This window comes from Madurella fahalii (genome assembly GCF_045866475.1).
Source record: "Madurella fahalii IFM 68171 DNA, scaffold_4, whole genome shotgun sequence".
Taxonomy (NCBI): domain Eukaryota; kingdom Fungi; phylum Ascomycota; class Sordariomycetes; order Sordariales; genus Madurella; species Madurella fahalii.
Window position 1 is genome coordinate 172,980 of NW_027263974.1, and position 15,423 is coordinate 188,402.

The following is a 15,423-nucleotide window of genomic DNA, read 5'->3' on the forward strand; positions in this document are numbered from 1 at the left end:
CTATTGAGACTCCTTGTAAACTTGACTCTGGCATATCTTATGCAACCACTGGCTCGCCTACGGCGAAGAACAATGATACAAATAATTCCAGCCAACGAGCAATGCTAACCACCCTAACTCCGGTGACCCTCTAAAAAATTATGAACTCCTTGCAATGCAATGCAGGCTGAACAAACCAACCGCAACACCGCAGGCTCAATCCAATGCAAAATCCAGACATGGAGCCCTGGTATTAAACTTACATGGCGGCACCAACGGCCAACCCCTCATACGCCCTCTCAACGGTTCGACTGCCCATACCCGGTAGCATCCTCAGCTGTGCAAGAGACGCCACTCTCGCCGATTCCCCATCCCCCCTGAGATTGAGATGGTCGACCAGATCCTGCGCCTTCTTGGCGCCAAAGCCGTGTAGCCCCTTGATCAACGTCAAATCACGGGAATTGACAATATCCAGCAGCTTCCGCGTGCGGGGCGAGGCAGGGACATTATCCATCTCTTCCTCTAAAGCTCTGACCTTGCCAGAAGTCTTCTTCCTAGACGTCTTCGCACGACTCGGCTTCTCAACCTCATCGTCGATATCCGCCTCAGTCCCATCCTGATAATCCGCATCTTCGTTTTCCTTCCTCTTCTTGCGCTCCGCATTAGATTCGCGCCCAACCTTCTCGTCCTGGCGGAAATCGTCATCGGCTTTTCCCAACTTCACCCGCAACCGCTCAATCTTCCCCAGCAACTTCGCCTGGCCCGGGAAATACGGCAGCGCTTTCTCATAGAATTGCAGTGCCGCCTCGTCATCGCCGCACTCCTTTGCCTGCCGCGCCTGAAGCAGGAAACGCAACCCATCCGACCGCCCGTCGTCGTTCCGCGACGACTCGCTATCAATGCGCCGCTCGAGAGCCTCCAGCCGGCGCCTGACTTCCTCGCTGATCTGAGTTTGCGTCGGGCCGGCCGGCTCGGGTGCCGGCTCGGCCTGCGTTGTCGGCACAGCTTCGGCGGCGCGCGACGCAAGGATCTCGGCGACCTTCTTCTCAACCATGGCTTCTATTTGCGCTGCTGAGATAGATACCTGTTGGGAAGACATGCTAGGTTGCGGCGGGCGCGCGAGGGAGTGCGTCGGCCGAGCGAGCTTAGATGGTCGGGATGCGAGCGCCTCAGATGCCTCGGACGGTCTCTTGGGCGGTGGGTTTGGCTGCCGGAGCTGCGACGAATTGGCCGCTGCCGGGACGATGGCGCGGGCCGAGATGGCAGGCTTCCTATCGGTGTAGACGCTAAACGCCTTGACGGGCTTGTCAGGTTTTTCGACCTTCTCAGCCGCCTTGGTTGCGAGAGTGCCTGTGTGGATGTTGTGTGCATTCGCCAGCGGCCGGAGGGGTTGGCGCTGCATGTTGCCTCCTCCAGACGCAGAATTAGTGCGGGGGGGCTGTTTGAAGACGACCTCATTCTCGATTTCGCGCACCTCGATGCGCTTCGCCCGGGAACTAACGTTCAGGCTGCTGAGCGTGTCAAGGTGGTAACTGCGCAGAGGGGCGAGGTTCAGGATCATGATGGTGATGCCATTGTTCTGCCCCAACGACAAAATGCGAGTCATCTTGGATTCCCGATACGGGATGCGCTTGTCGCCACGCGAGATGGCGTCGATGCACTGGCTCAGCACGAATAAGCTCTTGTTGATGGCCGCCGATTCAATCAGCCTCTCCTTGCTATTGTCCGTTCTCCGGTTGTCTTCCGACCCGGCCAGGTCAATGGCAGATGCGGTGCTCTCCTTGACCATGTCTCCGGTCGTCTGCGTCACCTTGACCCGCAAAATGGCGTGGCTCCTGCTGCTGTGAGCATTGAGCTTGGTAGCGGCCGTGACACGGTTGTTATTGGCCTCGATGTATAACCTCTCAAAGTCCTTGAGATCCTCGCATGAGCGTTCGGAAAGGCCGACTACAATCGTCTTGCCGTCCTTCTCCCGCAGCGGGAGGCCAGCCGGCGTCCGCTTCTCAGGAGGCTCGAGCAGATCGTATACCTTGTCGTTATAGATCTCGTAGTACGACAGGGCCACATCGACCGTCGTCTCGCCGCTGGTGTCCTTCATGATCTTCTTCCCCCGCCGGAAGACATTACTGAGCAGTCTGGGGATCACCCCACGCTCGGCGAGCCTGAGCCCGCCGCGCATTGTGTGTGTCTTGCCGGTACCCGTGACGCCATAGGCGAAGATTGTCACATCTAAGCCTTGGAAAAGAGCCTTCACGTGCGGGGCCACTGCTATAGTGTTAGCCATGCCAGTTCGACCGGGCGCTGGTCGATGGGAGGCTTGCCTTCAGCCGTGAACAGCTCCTCTTGGGTCGTAGTCCGGTCGTACACACTGTTGAAGGCAAACGAGAACTCCTCGGTTTCATTCTTGGGGTTTGGGATCTTGACAACAGTCAAGGGATTCCCATCGTTGACGCGGTCTGCATGCACAATGACATCCTTTTCTAGCTCTTTTTCAAGCAGAGGCCGGATTCTGGCAACAACGCGAACCGACATCGCGGAAGAACTGGTGTCAGTGGGCGGCGGAGGAGGAGGAGAGGCGGATGGGGGAAGATGCCCAATTGACCGTGTCGCGTTACAGAGCCAAACGCCGCGATCGTGGTGCAACCTCAGGGAAATTGCACCAAATGAAGTGGTGGTCCCTGCTCCGCCGATCGATCAGGGTGTTTTTGGTGGGAACCGCGAATGCATCACCAGGGCAACAGCAACTCCACGCCAGGCGACAAGGGGCTTTTCTGCCGAGATGGCCCGTGCCCGGCCCTGTACGGATGAAGCCGCTCCAGCAGCTTTCCGGTCCAGTGCTGGAGCATGGAAATCCGCGAACCTTGCAGTTTCGGCCTCATCAAGTCGGAGCTTGCAACGTCTTCCTCGTCGCCACCACGTCGCCCCTGTTGTCCGCACAGCCATGCCACGCCAGACGCCTCTCTTGAGGAGAGTGCGGCCAACGGCATTAACGATATCGGCCTCGCGACCGGGCTTTGTATGCTGGCAATGCAGAGCGATTCAGATTAGCGCATCCCCCACCACCGACTCCCGGCCCGCTGCCGACGCCTTCGGGGCTTACACTGGAGGATCGAGGGATGTAGCGGGTGGGCATTGGAAGCCTATATTAAGGTAAACCGGTCGCTAATAGCGCAAAGACGCTCGTTTTGAAGTTCTAGGGTCTCCATACTCTCTCCTCTCCGTCACACTGTCTGCATCACAGCGCCTCTACACAAGACGAGGCACCCTTGTCTCAGTCGCCGGCAAGGTGGAAAATGTAGGCCGCCGTCTGCTTGCAAGCTTTTCCAAATTCTTCACTGACGATTGACCTTGCCAGGCTCAATCTACACTCTCTATCCTCTCCCCGCTACGGCGTGCGTTCCTGGGCATCCCGTTCCTCTACCAGCGTGTCTCCTCCACAACGCCCATAACGGCCCTCATAGGGACAAAATCCCCAAACACAACCTTTTCCGTCCTACATCTCGATGGCACAACCGATTGGATGGTGGCCCAGCGCAACGCGCTCCTCGCATGGACAGGCCACACGCTGACACCATCCCCCCGCATCCAGCAAGGACTCTCGCTCGCCCACTGGGGCAACACGCATCTTACCGGTCGTGGATTGGTGGCGCTTTCCGCACCGGGACAGGTCTACGAGCTGACGCTGAGGGAAGACGAGGAGATTGTGCTTCACCCATCGCACGTGGTTGCGTACTCAGTCACTAAGAACCCGCCTCTGCCATTCCGGTTCAGGAGTTCGAAGCTAAGCTTGCAGATCCCATCAATCCCGAGCTCAATTACTGCGGCGGCAGGCAGGCTTGTGCCGGAGCGAGCGGCTAGATTCTGGAATGCTATGCGGGACACGGGCACATACAAGGCCATCGCGCGGTTACTCTTCGGGTTGCGCACGGCTACGAGGAGGACAATTTGGGGAGACCGACTATTCCTACAATTTCACGGGCCCATGACCATCCTAATGTCGAGCCGCGGCGTGCGAGTACGCGATGTCCTGAGCAGGGAGGACGTCAACGAGATTGCGGATGCTGAGGCAGGAGTTGTACCCGCCGCGGTGGAGCTGGCGACCAAGCCAAAAGTCATAGAGGAGAAGGCTGAGGACAAGCCTGTGGCTATCCACGTCGCCAGCGTTGGTAAGGATGGCAAGGTGAGCTTTGAGGACGCAAAGGACTTGAATGACTTTGTCCGGTGATCCCAAGAAGAACGGGCGGCGATGAATGAAGCCGTGTGTATTTCTCCTCTGTATAACAAGAAGAGCATCATACTATTCGAAACTGAACACCGTAGCAATCTACGGTCCAGGTTCCTGCGAAATGTGGGCTTCAGGCTCTCTCGAGCCAAGACACGATGCGGAGTTCCCATCCGTCAAAGATACGAGAGACGGCCGACCTCAACGTTGCTGGAGCTCAAGTTTTTGCCCAAGACCAAGGATTAGTCCCGAACTTTGAGGCAGCGGGCAGCAAACAAAGGCGGATGACAAGGTTATGTGTCGAAGACCGTAAGATGGTGGTTTTCGCAGGAATACGCGCATAGATAATGCACAGGGCCCGGTCTTGAATGTTATTCTAGCCTGATTGGTGTTGGGGGATGTCGGGATCGTGGCCGGTGTCAGCAACGTGAGGGGTCACCGCCGGAAATACTCTTCAGTTTCGTGAATATATAGAATAATCCAATGGATCCTCAATGCTTCTACGCTCGTCATGCGAGAACACTCTGTGTCTGTGCATTGGTTGTGGAGAGATATTGTTGCATAAGTGGCGCTCTTTCGCTATCGTACCTTCTCCTTAACAAGAGACCAACACTTCTTCATGCCGGTTCCCATGGATTCCACGTCAATATCCTCGCTTGAAGCCCATCTTCGCCGAGAGTCCACCTTCGCGGCTGCTTCTGAACCATTATCATCAATCAACTCGAAGAGATGGACATACATAGTGAGTCTCAAATGCGAAAACTGCCAGGGCACAGTTCCAATCTCCCCCCAATGCCTCAAAACAGGTTGTCCCAAGATCTTTGCTCCGCTGGCTTTCGTTGCTTCAACCAGATGTGAAACGTACGACATAGCTTTAATTTCCCTGTTCTTAGCTGTGCCGTCATTCGAATCTGGTAGAGTATGACTTGGAAACTCCCACAACCCTGCCAGAAGCCCCTTATCCGGCCGTCTGTGGATCAAATATTGGTTGTCCGAGGCGCGGCGGATGGCACAGACAAGGGTTTCTTCCTCGCGGATCTTCTTTCTGGGTATCTTGAGAGGAAACTTCTTGGCGTGGCTGACGATGACTTCGAGCGCGCGGGCGTCGGGTGTTGCTGTACCTTTGATCCGAGGTGTGGTTGTATGTGTGGGTGAGAAGAACGATGATAAAGTGCCTTGTTTGCGGTTTGTCTTTGTCCTAGCCTCTGCCGCCTCTTCCTCCGCTTCATACTCGACTGCCTCCTTGAATGGTGCGCAGAGACCGCAGATGTCTTCAATGTCTTGTAGCGCCTGCGTTTTCCGGCTTTCTGCTAACGCCAAACCCTCAGCATAGGCCCGGCAGGTCTCGGAAACTGGACATTTCCCGCAGTTTGGCTTTGGCGTACAAACCGTGCTCCCCAGCTCCATCAAGGCCTGGCCCCACTTGCCGGGCCGGTCGCTCACCTCCTCCCCATCCCCATCCCTCGCCACAGCCTTCACCAACTCCCCGGCCGCCTCCCACAGCACCTCGATCACCTTCCTATCGCTCTTAATGTCGCCCAGCACCCCCAGTTGCCGGCTCAGCACTCTCAACACGTTCCCATCCACCAACGCCTCCGGCAACCCGAAAACAATAGCTGCGATCGCGCCGGCCGTGTACCTTCCCACCCCCGGTATCTTCCTGTGCAACACTTCCACATCCTTTGGAAGCAAGCCGCTCATCTCAGGATCAGCACATACCATCCCCGCCGTCTCGTGAATCCGTCTCGCGCGCGAGTAATACCCGAGCCCCTGCCACATGGCCAGCACCTCGTCCTGCTTCGCAGCAGCCAGGTCGGAAATGGTAGGCCACCGGGCCATCCAGCGGGTCCAGTAGTCAATGACGACGGCCACGCGGGTTTGCTGGAGCATGATCTCGGAGATCCAGACTTCGTATGCTCGTTGGGCCAGGACGACCCGTAGATCCGAAGGGCTGGAGGCGTACTCCGAGGGGTTGATCCAGGGCTTGCGCCACGGCATGTTGCGGGTGCTGTGGATCTTGTCGAACCAGGCGAGGAGGGATTGGCGGGCTGATGGGGAGGAGAGTAGGAGGGGCCGATGGTAGGTTACGGGGTGAGACCGGGCGGGGAAGAGGCAGGTGACGGAGGTGTTTTCGTCAGATAATATTGGAGCGAAGAGAGCCTGTAGAAATTGACGGCTTTCCTTCTTGGAGTTGGATTTGGATTTGGGTTGGGCCGTTGTTCTGCATCGCTTGACTGGCCTATTGTCGATATCGTCGGAATCCGATTCGACGTTGGAGACCGCACCGTCTCCCGGCTGAGAGCCGACTTCGTCGGACACGCCATTCTGCCGCAGCTTGGAAGCGGCTTGTTTAGAGGCGGTTCTAGTACTTCTCCGGACAGTCATCATCGATCTCCTGTTTGACACGCCTCACAATCTTCTTCCTCGGTTGAGACTTGACGCGTTGCTCTACGCTTGCCAAAACCGCGTTGGGTCGGCCAGGAAATTTAGACACGTCAGATGATAGCAAACCCTAACCCTTACCAGCGAGGTGCACATCCCCCAACACAACAACAACGTTGCAGAGGCCACCATCAGCAAGTACACGTTCAGGGTAGCTCCATAGGATAGCCGGAACGTACAAACACTCAGCCACTATACCAATTGGAAAGAATACCTCATTTCAGCAGTAGGATTGAAAGCGTGTGTATGTTGGAAACTCTTAGAATAGCCACAGTAGTGATCTCACCACAAACTGATCATCAGAGGCGTCCTAGCTCATCGCAAGACATCGTTCCGTTTCTCTCCCACCCAGCAATTGCCGCCTCCCACCTTACAATCTTGGCTCCTTTAGACTCCAGCCGCGCTTCCACCTCGCTTTCAATTTCTTCGGCCGTTTTTTCCGCTGTGCCGTATGTTGAATGGGCTCCTGATAATAGCGTCACCCTGAACCCCGCCTCGAGGGCGCCGTTGCAGGTGGATTCGACACAACATTCGCTCTGGACTCCGAAGGCAATGATCTCTTGTACGCCTAAGTCCCCGAGAAACGAGGCAAGTTCCGGATTGGATTCGAATGTGTCACCTAGAATTGACTAAGCATCGTCTGCTCTTAAATAGGGCTATGTAATGCCCGGGCAACTGTCGGCCAACACTTACCAGTTGTCTTTTGAACCACGGACTCTGAGGGAAAATCTGTGCGCGGCTCAAACACAAGCTTCCATGCCTCACTACCTACGACAAGAGGCCCATCTTCTGGTTTCTCCTGGTGCTGGACAAAGAAGAGAATCGCTGGCGGATCAGCCTGAGGTTTGCTGGCTTGATGCGCATCTATGATTCCCCGAACGGTGGATAGGATTTTATTGCCGGCCGTTCTGATCCGCTCCGCATGGGGGATCCTCGTATTTTGGTCGGTTACGAGATCATTTTGGATGTCGATGACGAAGAGAGCAGTGACCGTTGTCATGGCGTTGGGCAATGCAATTTCGTAATTCAATCAATGAAAGGTGGGGATTAGGATGCGGGAGACTGGGGAATCATGGGGAATAATATACCTAATGTACGAAGTACAGGCAACACAATCGCTGCTGTGCCGTGGTCGGGTCACCTCAGTGAATGGCGAGTCTTGAAATGCGGGGTTGGAACTACCTTAGTAGCTGCTACTAGCGGGACTGGGACCAGTCGTCAGATCGCCCGGCTAGCACGAGGCAAATGAGTATGCTTCACGCAACATCCAAGATGTTCAAGTCAGGTATTAATCAATTATCTGGCTAACACCCTGTTTCAAGAACCCTCCCGGCCACACCTGATTCATCGTTGTAGCAACTCGAAGAACGGTGATCGACCGTCAGCGGTCTTACGCAATGGAGGCTTGGTAGGTAATCTCGGCACCCCAAGATCCAAACCGAAGATGAGTGTATTGCTGGTACGGAAATATTGCAGGTGAGTTGGGAATTATGCGCTGAAAGAAAAGCCTTCATCATGCCTGGTCAAATCAGGCTCGCTTCACCGTCGGCTAACTTGGAACCCTACGCTCTCCATACCACAGGGTTGTCAAAATTCTACGCGACGCTCTTACCAGAATGATTTCGGCTTCCCCTCCCCTAATCGGTCGAGAGGGGCCATGGATAGGGACGTGAAGGTCCCATTTCTGGAGCCCCTCTTTCTAAATCCTAATTAAAACGAGGGCTGGAGGATTGGCTTGGTAGCCACCGTAATTACCCTCCGCTGGATGTTCTGTGTTTGTGGCAGCAGTGCCTTGAGCCCATTTTCTGGTCAGTTCTGATTTGTCCTACTGCCTACTGCGCGATCGTTCTCCTGTCCACTTGATACATACCAGTTCGGGGCCCAGGGCAGTCTCAGTTAGGGCTACTTCTTCAAACAAACCCGCTCATGAGAAATAAGTATCCCAACATTAACATCCAAAACCTAGAATGTTCACATGAAACAATAAGAAGTAGATCCAGGCGTTGAGATTTAAGACCACTGTCTTATTGATACGGGACAAGTAATGCTAGAATTCGCTTATTAATATAGAATCCCTGTCGAGAAGGTACGAAATATAATTAAGCAACGTTAAGACAATCAGTCATCCAGTATTATCCTGACAGCCTACAAAATGTAATACACTGTCCATTCCACGTCTGGTATGCCGCTGAGCTGCGCCCTCACCCTTTTGTATCCTTAGCCTCCCTCCGTCTCTTCCGGCACAATATCCTCAATGCAGGATTAACTCCACAAAGGGAAGCACTGAAGCGCTCGGTTTGGTTAGCCGCCAGACAGGATGCCGCAGTGAGGAGGAATGGTTGTGTGAGGCCCTGCAGTCGCTTGGGGTGGCTGCAGCACAATGTGACAGTTCAGATGGTGGCTGGCTGAATGAATACCCCCACTGATCCTACCACAATGTGAACTAATTGGCAGTTTAGAAAGATAGGTTGGGTAGTACCTGGTCACTTTCTTTGCAATTGGGCACAAATCTACCCTGAACACTTCCTTTTGCTATCTCTGTCGTAACAGCTCCAGTTCGGTCTTCGGGTACGGTACTACATCCAATGCCTTGGATCAAGTGATTCAATATCAGCACTCTTGGCCTTACCTTCCAGTATCATTTCACTCATGACAAGGCCGACTCCAGGGCCGTTTTGGACACCCCATTCGTCAAGTCCGGTTGTTTTACCCTAAAGTTGCCCTCACCAACCCCAGTCACCCGCACCACCCCTAGCCACCTTGCTCAGGCGCTAGTCAGGCACTGCTCAGGATTTGATTAGGAAATGATCAGAGAAATCACCAAACATGGTTTAAACGAGTAGGCAGTACTCTGCGGCACGAATGGCAACTTTTCGCGAGGTCCCAATTTTGGGCCACCTGTGTCCCAAAACTGGGGACACCCCCCCCCCCCCCACCCCCCTTCCCTCCCCCCCTGAAAGTCACATAAAACCCAGTTTAAGTCCCCTATTATTTCTTTATCCCCGTCTTCTTTATTTACAAAGCCTCAAACTGAGATATTCGGCAAGCGGATTTATTCATTTAGTTGTTAAACGTCGCCATCCCATCTTAACCTGGTGGCAGTCGACTCCGAAATGGTTAAGAAAAGAACGGCAGAGGAGAAAAGGAGATATGCTGAAGAGAATGGCTTCAATGACAACGATACGGATGTTGATGACAATCCTATCCCATACGATGTCTTGGATTATACTAAGGGAAAATATGATGTGCAAATGGAGCTTTGGTTTGAGTAGGTTACCTTCCTAGAATTCCAGTCCCTAATTGCTAATAATCTATAAGATATAAAACGATATACCTTAAGGCTATTCAGTATAGCTTGAAATCGTTGAAGCATTTCGCCGAATTCATGGCCAATTCGATTAAAGGAGTATTTGACCCAAACGGGAAGCCGACCGTCCAAACCATATAAAACTATTTCCGATGCTTTGTCTCTAGCTGGAATATAGATAACCCTAATTCCTTGATCTCGAGAGATGATAAACGATTCTATTACCAATGTAAGTTCTACATCTCCCTAGTACTATGTCAGATCGAAAATTGGGATTGCTGTGAGAAAAGGAGAGTGAAAGGATGATTCGCATTGAAGGAGCGGCGTCTGCGCAGCTATCGCTTCTAAGGAGGTGGTAGGTGACAGTGTTGAACTCTGAACGTTCCAAAACTTCCGGCGAAGCCGGTAATTTATAGGCCCCTGACCCTGGCAGTGCCCCGCCTGCACCTGACACTCTCCTGCACCTGACACCTTGGATAGGTACTGGGCTGTCGCCAGCCTATACGTAGTCGCCAAGCTCGGCCTTCTTATAATTATTGAACCTGTATCTTTAGTTAAAAATATAAATAGTAGTTCCAGAGTCTAGGATAGCTGAATTTTTCAAAGGATACTCAGCTGTTAAGAAGGCTATCTTTGCAATCAGAAAACTGCTAGGGCAGTGGCCGATTTTCCGGCCTAGTCAACTCTATAACTCTATCTGATGCCTCAGCTTCTCGACTTCTTTTTGCAACGTTAGATCCTTTAAGGCCTCGTTGACCCTGATCCGAACGTGGTCTCTTTCAGTAAAACCTTCGGGTGCTAATTCCGGAAAGGCATAGTAGTATCTCTGCAAATGGTGGAACTGGCTACAACAGGGACATGTGGTTGTGGCTGTGCCTAAGGCCTTCCTTGGCCCTATTTTAGGTCTTTTACCCTCTAGGGTCTCGGCCTTGCCCGGAGCTTTACTCCGCTTTTTGGGCTTGCCACCGCTAGAGCCACTCTATTGCGTTCGTTGACCATTGTTTTGTTCCCTCCCATCATTACCAGGGCCGACTTCGCTATCAGAAGCGTCCTCCTGATGGGCCTCTTTACCACCTTTTATGGCAGCGAAGGAAGGGCTAAACGCGCCTTTTGCTATCCGGTGGCTACCCAGTCTGCAGGCTCTCGTTGACTGCTTTACCTCCTCCCGAAAGTCGTTAGCCACCTCTCGGTAGGTCAAAGTTAACTGCAATGCCTTTACTCCTTTCACTAGCTTATAGGCCGTAACCCAGTAACTCATAATCGGCTTTACCGCATTAGTAAAATCCTGGAACCAGGTGCTTATCGATAGAGCCTCAGGAACTTTCTTCCTTTAGGCATTAGAGAGCACTTGCTCCCAATTTTCGGACCATCTAATTAGGTCCTTAGGGACTCGTACGAAGAGTTTGACGGCTTATTGATAGACTTCGCGAGCGTTTGAAAGTGCTTTGTCGTTACTAATACCGGCTTGGGCTTGAAGAGCCAAATACCACTCCGAGATTGTCTCGGTTGGATCATAGGAAGTAAGCTGGTAATGTAGACTAACTGTCTTCAGAATCCACTGCTTCAGCCGCTCGATCTTATCGGTTTGTTGCTCATACTTCTTAAGCTCGGCTTGGTAAATAGACTATTCGAGCTAGTGTGAGGACCGGCTGAGTAGGGCCAGCGTGAGGCGCGGTCCGGAAGCCTCGGAGCCGCAGCGTAAACGAGCCTCAGAAGCAACAACGGCACTAAGCTGGAATGGCATAAATAGCGTGTCAGATAAGCGTCGAAGGAGCGCACCAGCAAGGAGGACGACAAAGTAGTAGAGCAGAGAAGTAAGCCCTAGCGATACTGTCACGGGCATAAGAAGGAGGGTAGGAGATAGAGCTTAGGAGAGAGAAGAGTTCAATGAGACCACCACTCGACCCCTAACGAGCACTCTGCTCCTACGTTACGCGTACACTGCTTATACCCAGACACTCTGGTCTTACTACCCTTAGATCCTTGATCCTCATACATTGAACTCTTTGCCTTCCGGGCGACTAGACCGTCCGGGACGAGCATGGTACCAAGGCATCAACACACTACTCTCAATCAGCTTGCAAGTAAAATAGAAGGCTCGCTCACATCAAATAGCCAGCCTTCCAGCAGCACTTAACTCCCTGATATCCCTAAGATTCCCGACACTCAAGTCCTTAATCCCCTTAGTATAACCCAAGGACGCCTACCTGTAGACGATCCGCTCGCTAGCCGCTCCCCCGTAGCGCAGCCAGGTGTACCGCCGCCTAAACGCCAGCAGCAACTACTAGAGGAGGAGCAACGACTTGACGAGGAGATTGCTATCGCTCGAAGATAGGTAATACTACGCTGTAAGAGAGCCGAACTAGAGCTGCTCCTCCGAGACCAACCTATCCCGGAGCCTGAACCTCTGTCTCACCTAACGGTATATCCTTCTCGGGAGGCTCTCTTAACCCCTCCTAACCCCACTCTTACGAGCCCTGTAGGCGTAATGCCCTAGCAGCTTAGAGCAGTTGCACTAGGAGGAGTGACTTGGAAGACCCCGGCGCTTACCTATCCTACATACAATAGGTCTAGCGCGACTGCCCTTCGTAATTTCCTTTTCGACTGCAAGGCAAACTTCGCCCTTATCGGCAACGTTTTAAACAGCGACCGCGTTATATATACAGTGAACTGCCTCCGTGGGATCCCAAAGAACGCTTAGGTCAACCATATCAGCGAGAGGGAAAATAACCCTACCTTCGACCTTATCCTAGTTATATAGGAAGAACTTGTCGAATTCCTTTGCAGCTAGCTCTCGGACCCGGAGACATATACCCTTTCTGCGGCTATATAGCTTGATAACCTACGTTAGCGCGACGACGAAACGGTTATAGAATTTGTAGATCGAGATACAACTATTACTACTGACCTCTCCTACTAGATAGAAGAAAGTTAACGGATAATCGGCCTCCTCCCGAAGTTCTATAGAGAGATTCGCCTAGTAATTACCTGCTATAGTACCTTACTAGCTATATACTAGCAGCTAGTAAGTACCGCTCAGCAGATCGAAGATAGTTAGCGAGCTGAAGAAATATCGGGCTACTGCTCCTAGCCATAACCCCCTACCACCTTCGAACTAGGTAATAGGAGCGCTTAAGCCCTGTTAATACGACTAGGGCGTAACGTTGTCTGCTATAACTACAGAAAAGAGGGCTATATCGCTAGGAATTATCTATTGGGGCTGTCCAACCCCCTAGTACTGGAGAGAGTGGATAAGTAGCAACAACGCTGCTATACCTATAACCAGCCTAGGTACTACTCGACTAATTACCCCTAAGTGGTCTATAGATGATGCAACTAGGTAGGCTATATAACGCTCTAATGCCCTAACAATAGCCTTATCAGCAATAGCAACTAGACCCCTCTATAAGAATATGCTAGGGCCGTAGTAGTAGAGCGATAGGACAATGCAGGGGACACCTCTCGTTATATAGAATCCGATATTATAGTCAGATTATAGGGGAGTTGGAAGAAGGTATCTACAATGCTCGACTTAGGAACAGATTACAATCTGATCAGCTATAGCTACCTTGCTAAGCACTCCCTCCTCGAATACTTCGAGCTGTCTATAGAGCTTACTAGTATTGGAAATAAACCTATACGAACTTACGGAGTATGTCTCCTCTATATATGTGCTACCGACTATAAAGGTAGAACTCAGATATACCTTCTATATCTTATAGTCGTAGATATCAAGCCCTTTGTCATCATTCTCGGCTAGCCTTAGCTCGAGATGGCTAATCCCGATATCGACTTCCGAAGTAAGATATAGATGTACCTACCTAAGGCACTATAAGTAGGCTTATATGTTGAGCCCAAGTAACTGTAGACGGGATCTGTATTCGCCCTTATAGCTGTTATCTCCTCTAGCGAGGACCTTACTAATATAATATACGAGCTAGAGCAGCCGTAGCTCCCTAAGGCTTACCGGGTATATAAGAAGCTGTTCTATAAGTCTAGGATTTTACCTTTCTCCTAGACGACGACGAAGCATCATATCGAACTCGTAGACGGTATATAGCTACTCTAGGGGCCGATTTACCTACTGGGGGCAATAGAGCTCGAGACCCTATACGAATAGCTTAGGGCCACTATAGAGAAAGGCTGGATACGACTCTCAATAAGCCCTATAGGTACTCCTATCCTATTCGTCCTAAAGAAGGGAAGCGAATTACGCCTTGTCGTCAACTACTGAGGACTAAATGCGGTAATATATAAGAACTGCGTACCTATCCCGCTGATTAGAGAGATCCTTGACCGCCTGTTATCGGCTAAGATCTATATTAAGATCGACTTAAAGGATATATACTATCGTATTAGGCTCAGCGAGGGCGACGAGTAGAAGACTGCCTTTCGTATATAATACGGCTACTACGAGTTCTATATAATGCCGATAGGGTTAGCCAACGCTCTAGCGACCTTCCAGATATATATTAACCAAGCGTTATCTGGACTAGTAGACATTATGTATATCGTCTACTTAGACGATATCCTGATCTATAGCAACGACAAAGCAGTGTATAAGCAGTATGTAAAAGAAGTCCTTGATCGATTAGAAAACGCCGACCTCTATACTAATCTCAAGAAGTACTAATTCTATACTACTGAAGTCGAGTTCCTAGGGTATATAATCTTACCCGAGGGGATCGCTATAGAGCTGTCCTGTATCGAGTCTGTTATACAGTGGCCGCTCCTTCGTAGTGTATACGATATCCAGGTCTTCTTAGAATTTATAGAGTTCTACTATCGTTTTATTAGAAACTATTCGAAGATCTGTATCCCCCTAATAGACCTCCTATACGGCGACTAGAAACGCCTATTCGTGCTTACGGAGGAGGCGGCTAAAGTGTTCGAGCTACTAAGAAGTAAATTCAGCGAGGCTCCTATTCTTAAGCATTTCGATCTCTCCCTGCCTATCCGTATAGAGACAGATGCCTCGAAGCGTGTAATTGGAGCTGTACTCTCGTAGCTCTATGAAGATCGGTAGTATCTAGTCGCCTTTAGGTTAAAGAAGCTTATGCCTAAAGAGATATGCTATAATACCGGAGATAGGGAGCTGCTTATACTCGTCGATACCTTCCGTACCTAGTCTCAGTACCTCCTCTATACCTAAGTCCCGATTATAGTCTTAATAGACTATCTTAACCTAGAGTACTGGAAGACCAAGAAGAGGCCGAGCTAGCGACAGCTACGTTAGAGCGACGACTTAGCTGCATTTAACTTCGTTATTAAGTACCGCCTTAGTGTTTAGAACCCTGCTAACGGTCTCTTATATAGGCCAGACTATATAGAAGAGGAAGAAGCAGATGAAAACGCTGAGAACCTGCTGCTTCAACTCCTATAGGACAGGGTCGAACGAGGGTAATAAGAGAACCCTGGCCTTTGCCCTGTTGTCGCGGTAGTCCGAGGACTATTCCGACTATGTCCCGAAGCT

At 51.4% G+C, this 15,423-nt stretch overlaps 3 protein-coding genes across 3 annotated transcripts; 1 reads left to right on the forward strand and 2 right to left on the reverse strand.

The window, feature by feature from the left end:
- Positions 1 to 238: 238 nt before the first annotated feature.
- Positions 239 to 2,511, reverse strand: MFIFM68171_07064 (Kinesin-II 95 kDa subunit; the record flags this gene model as incomplete). The annotated part of the gene is made up of 2 exons (XM_071062484.1): positions 239 to 2,244; positions 2,301 to 2,511. 2 exons carry the CDS (start codon positions 2,509 to 2,511, stop codon positions 239 to 241), a joined length of 2,217 nt encoding a protein of 738 aa, XP_070918585.1.
- A 409-nt stretch (positions 2,512 to 2,920) lies between these two features.
- Positions 2,921 to 4,204, forward strand: AIM24 (Altered inheritance of mitochondria protein 24, mitochondrial; the record flags this gene model as incomplete). The annotated part of the gene is made up of 3 exons (XM_071062485.1): positions 2,921 to 3,097; positions 3,149 to 3,274; positions 3,335 to 4,204. 3 exons carry the CDS (start codon positions 2,921 to 2,923, stop codon positions 4,202 to 4,204), a joined length of 1,173 nt encoding a protein of 390 aa, XP_070918586.1.
- Positions 4,205 to 4,780: 576 nt separating this feature from the next.
- MFIFM68171_07066 (Adenine DNA glycosylase) lies at positions 4,781 to 6,589 on the reverse strand (the record flags this gene model as incomplete). The annotated part of the gene is made up of 1 exon (XM_071062486.1): positions 4,781 to 6,589. One exon carries the CDS (start codon positions 6,587 to 6,589, stop codon positions 4,781 to 4,783), a length of 1,809 nt encoding a protein of 602 aa, XP_070918587.1.
- Positions 6,590 to 15,423: the final 8,834 nt, after the last annotated feature.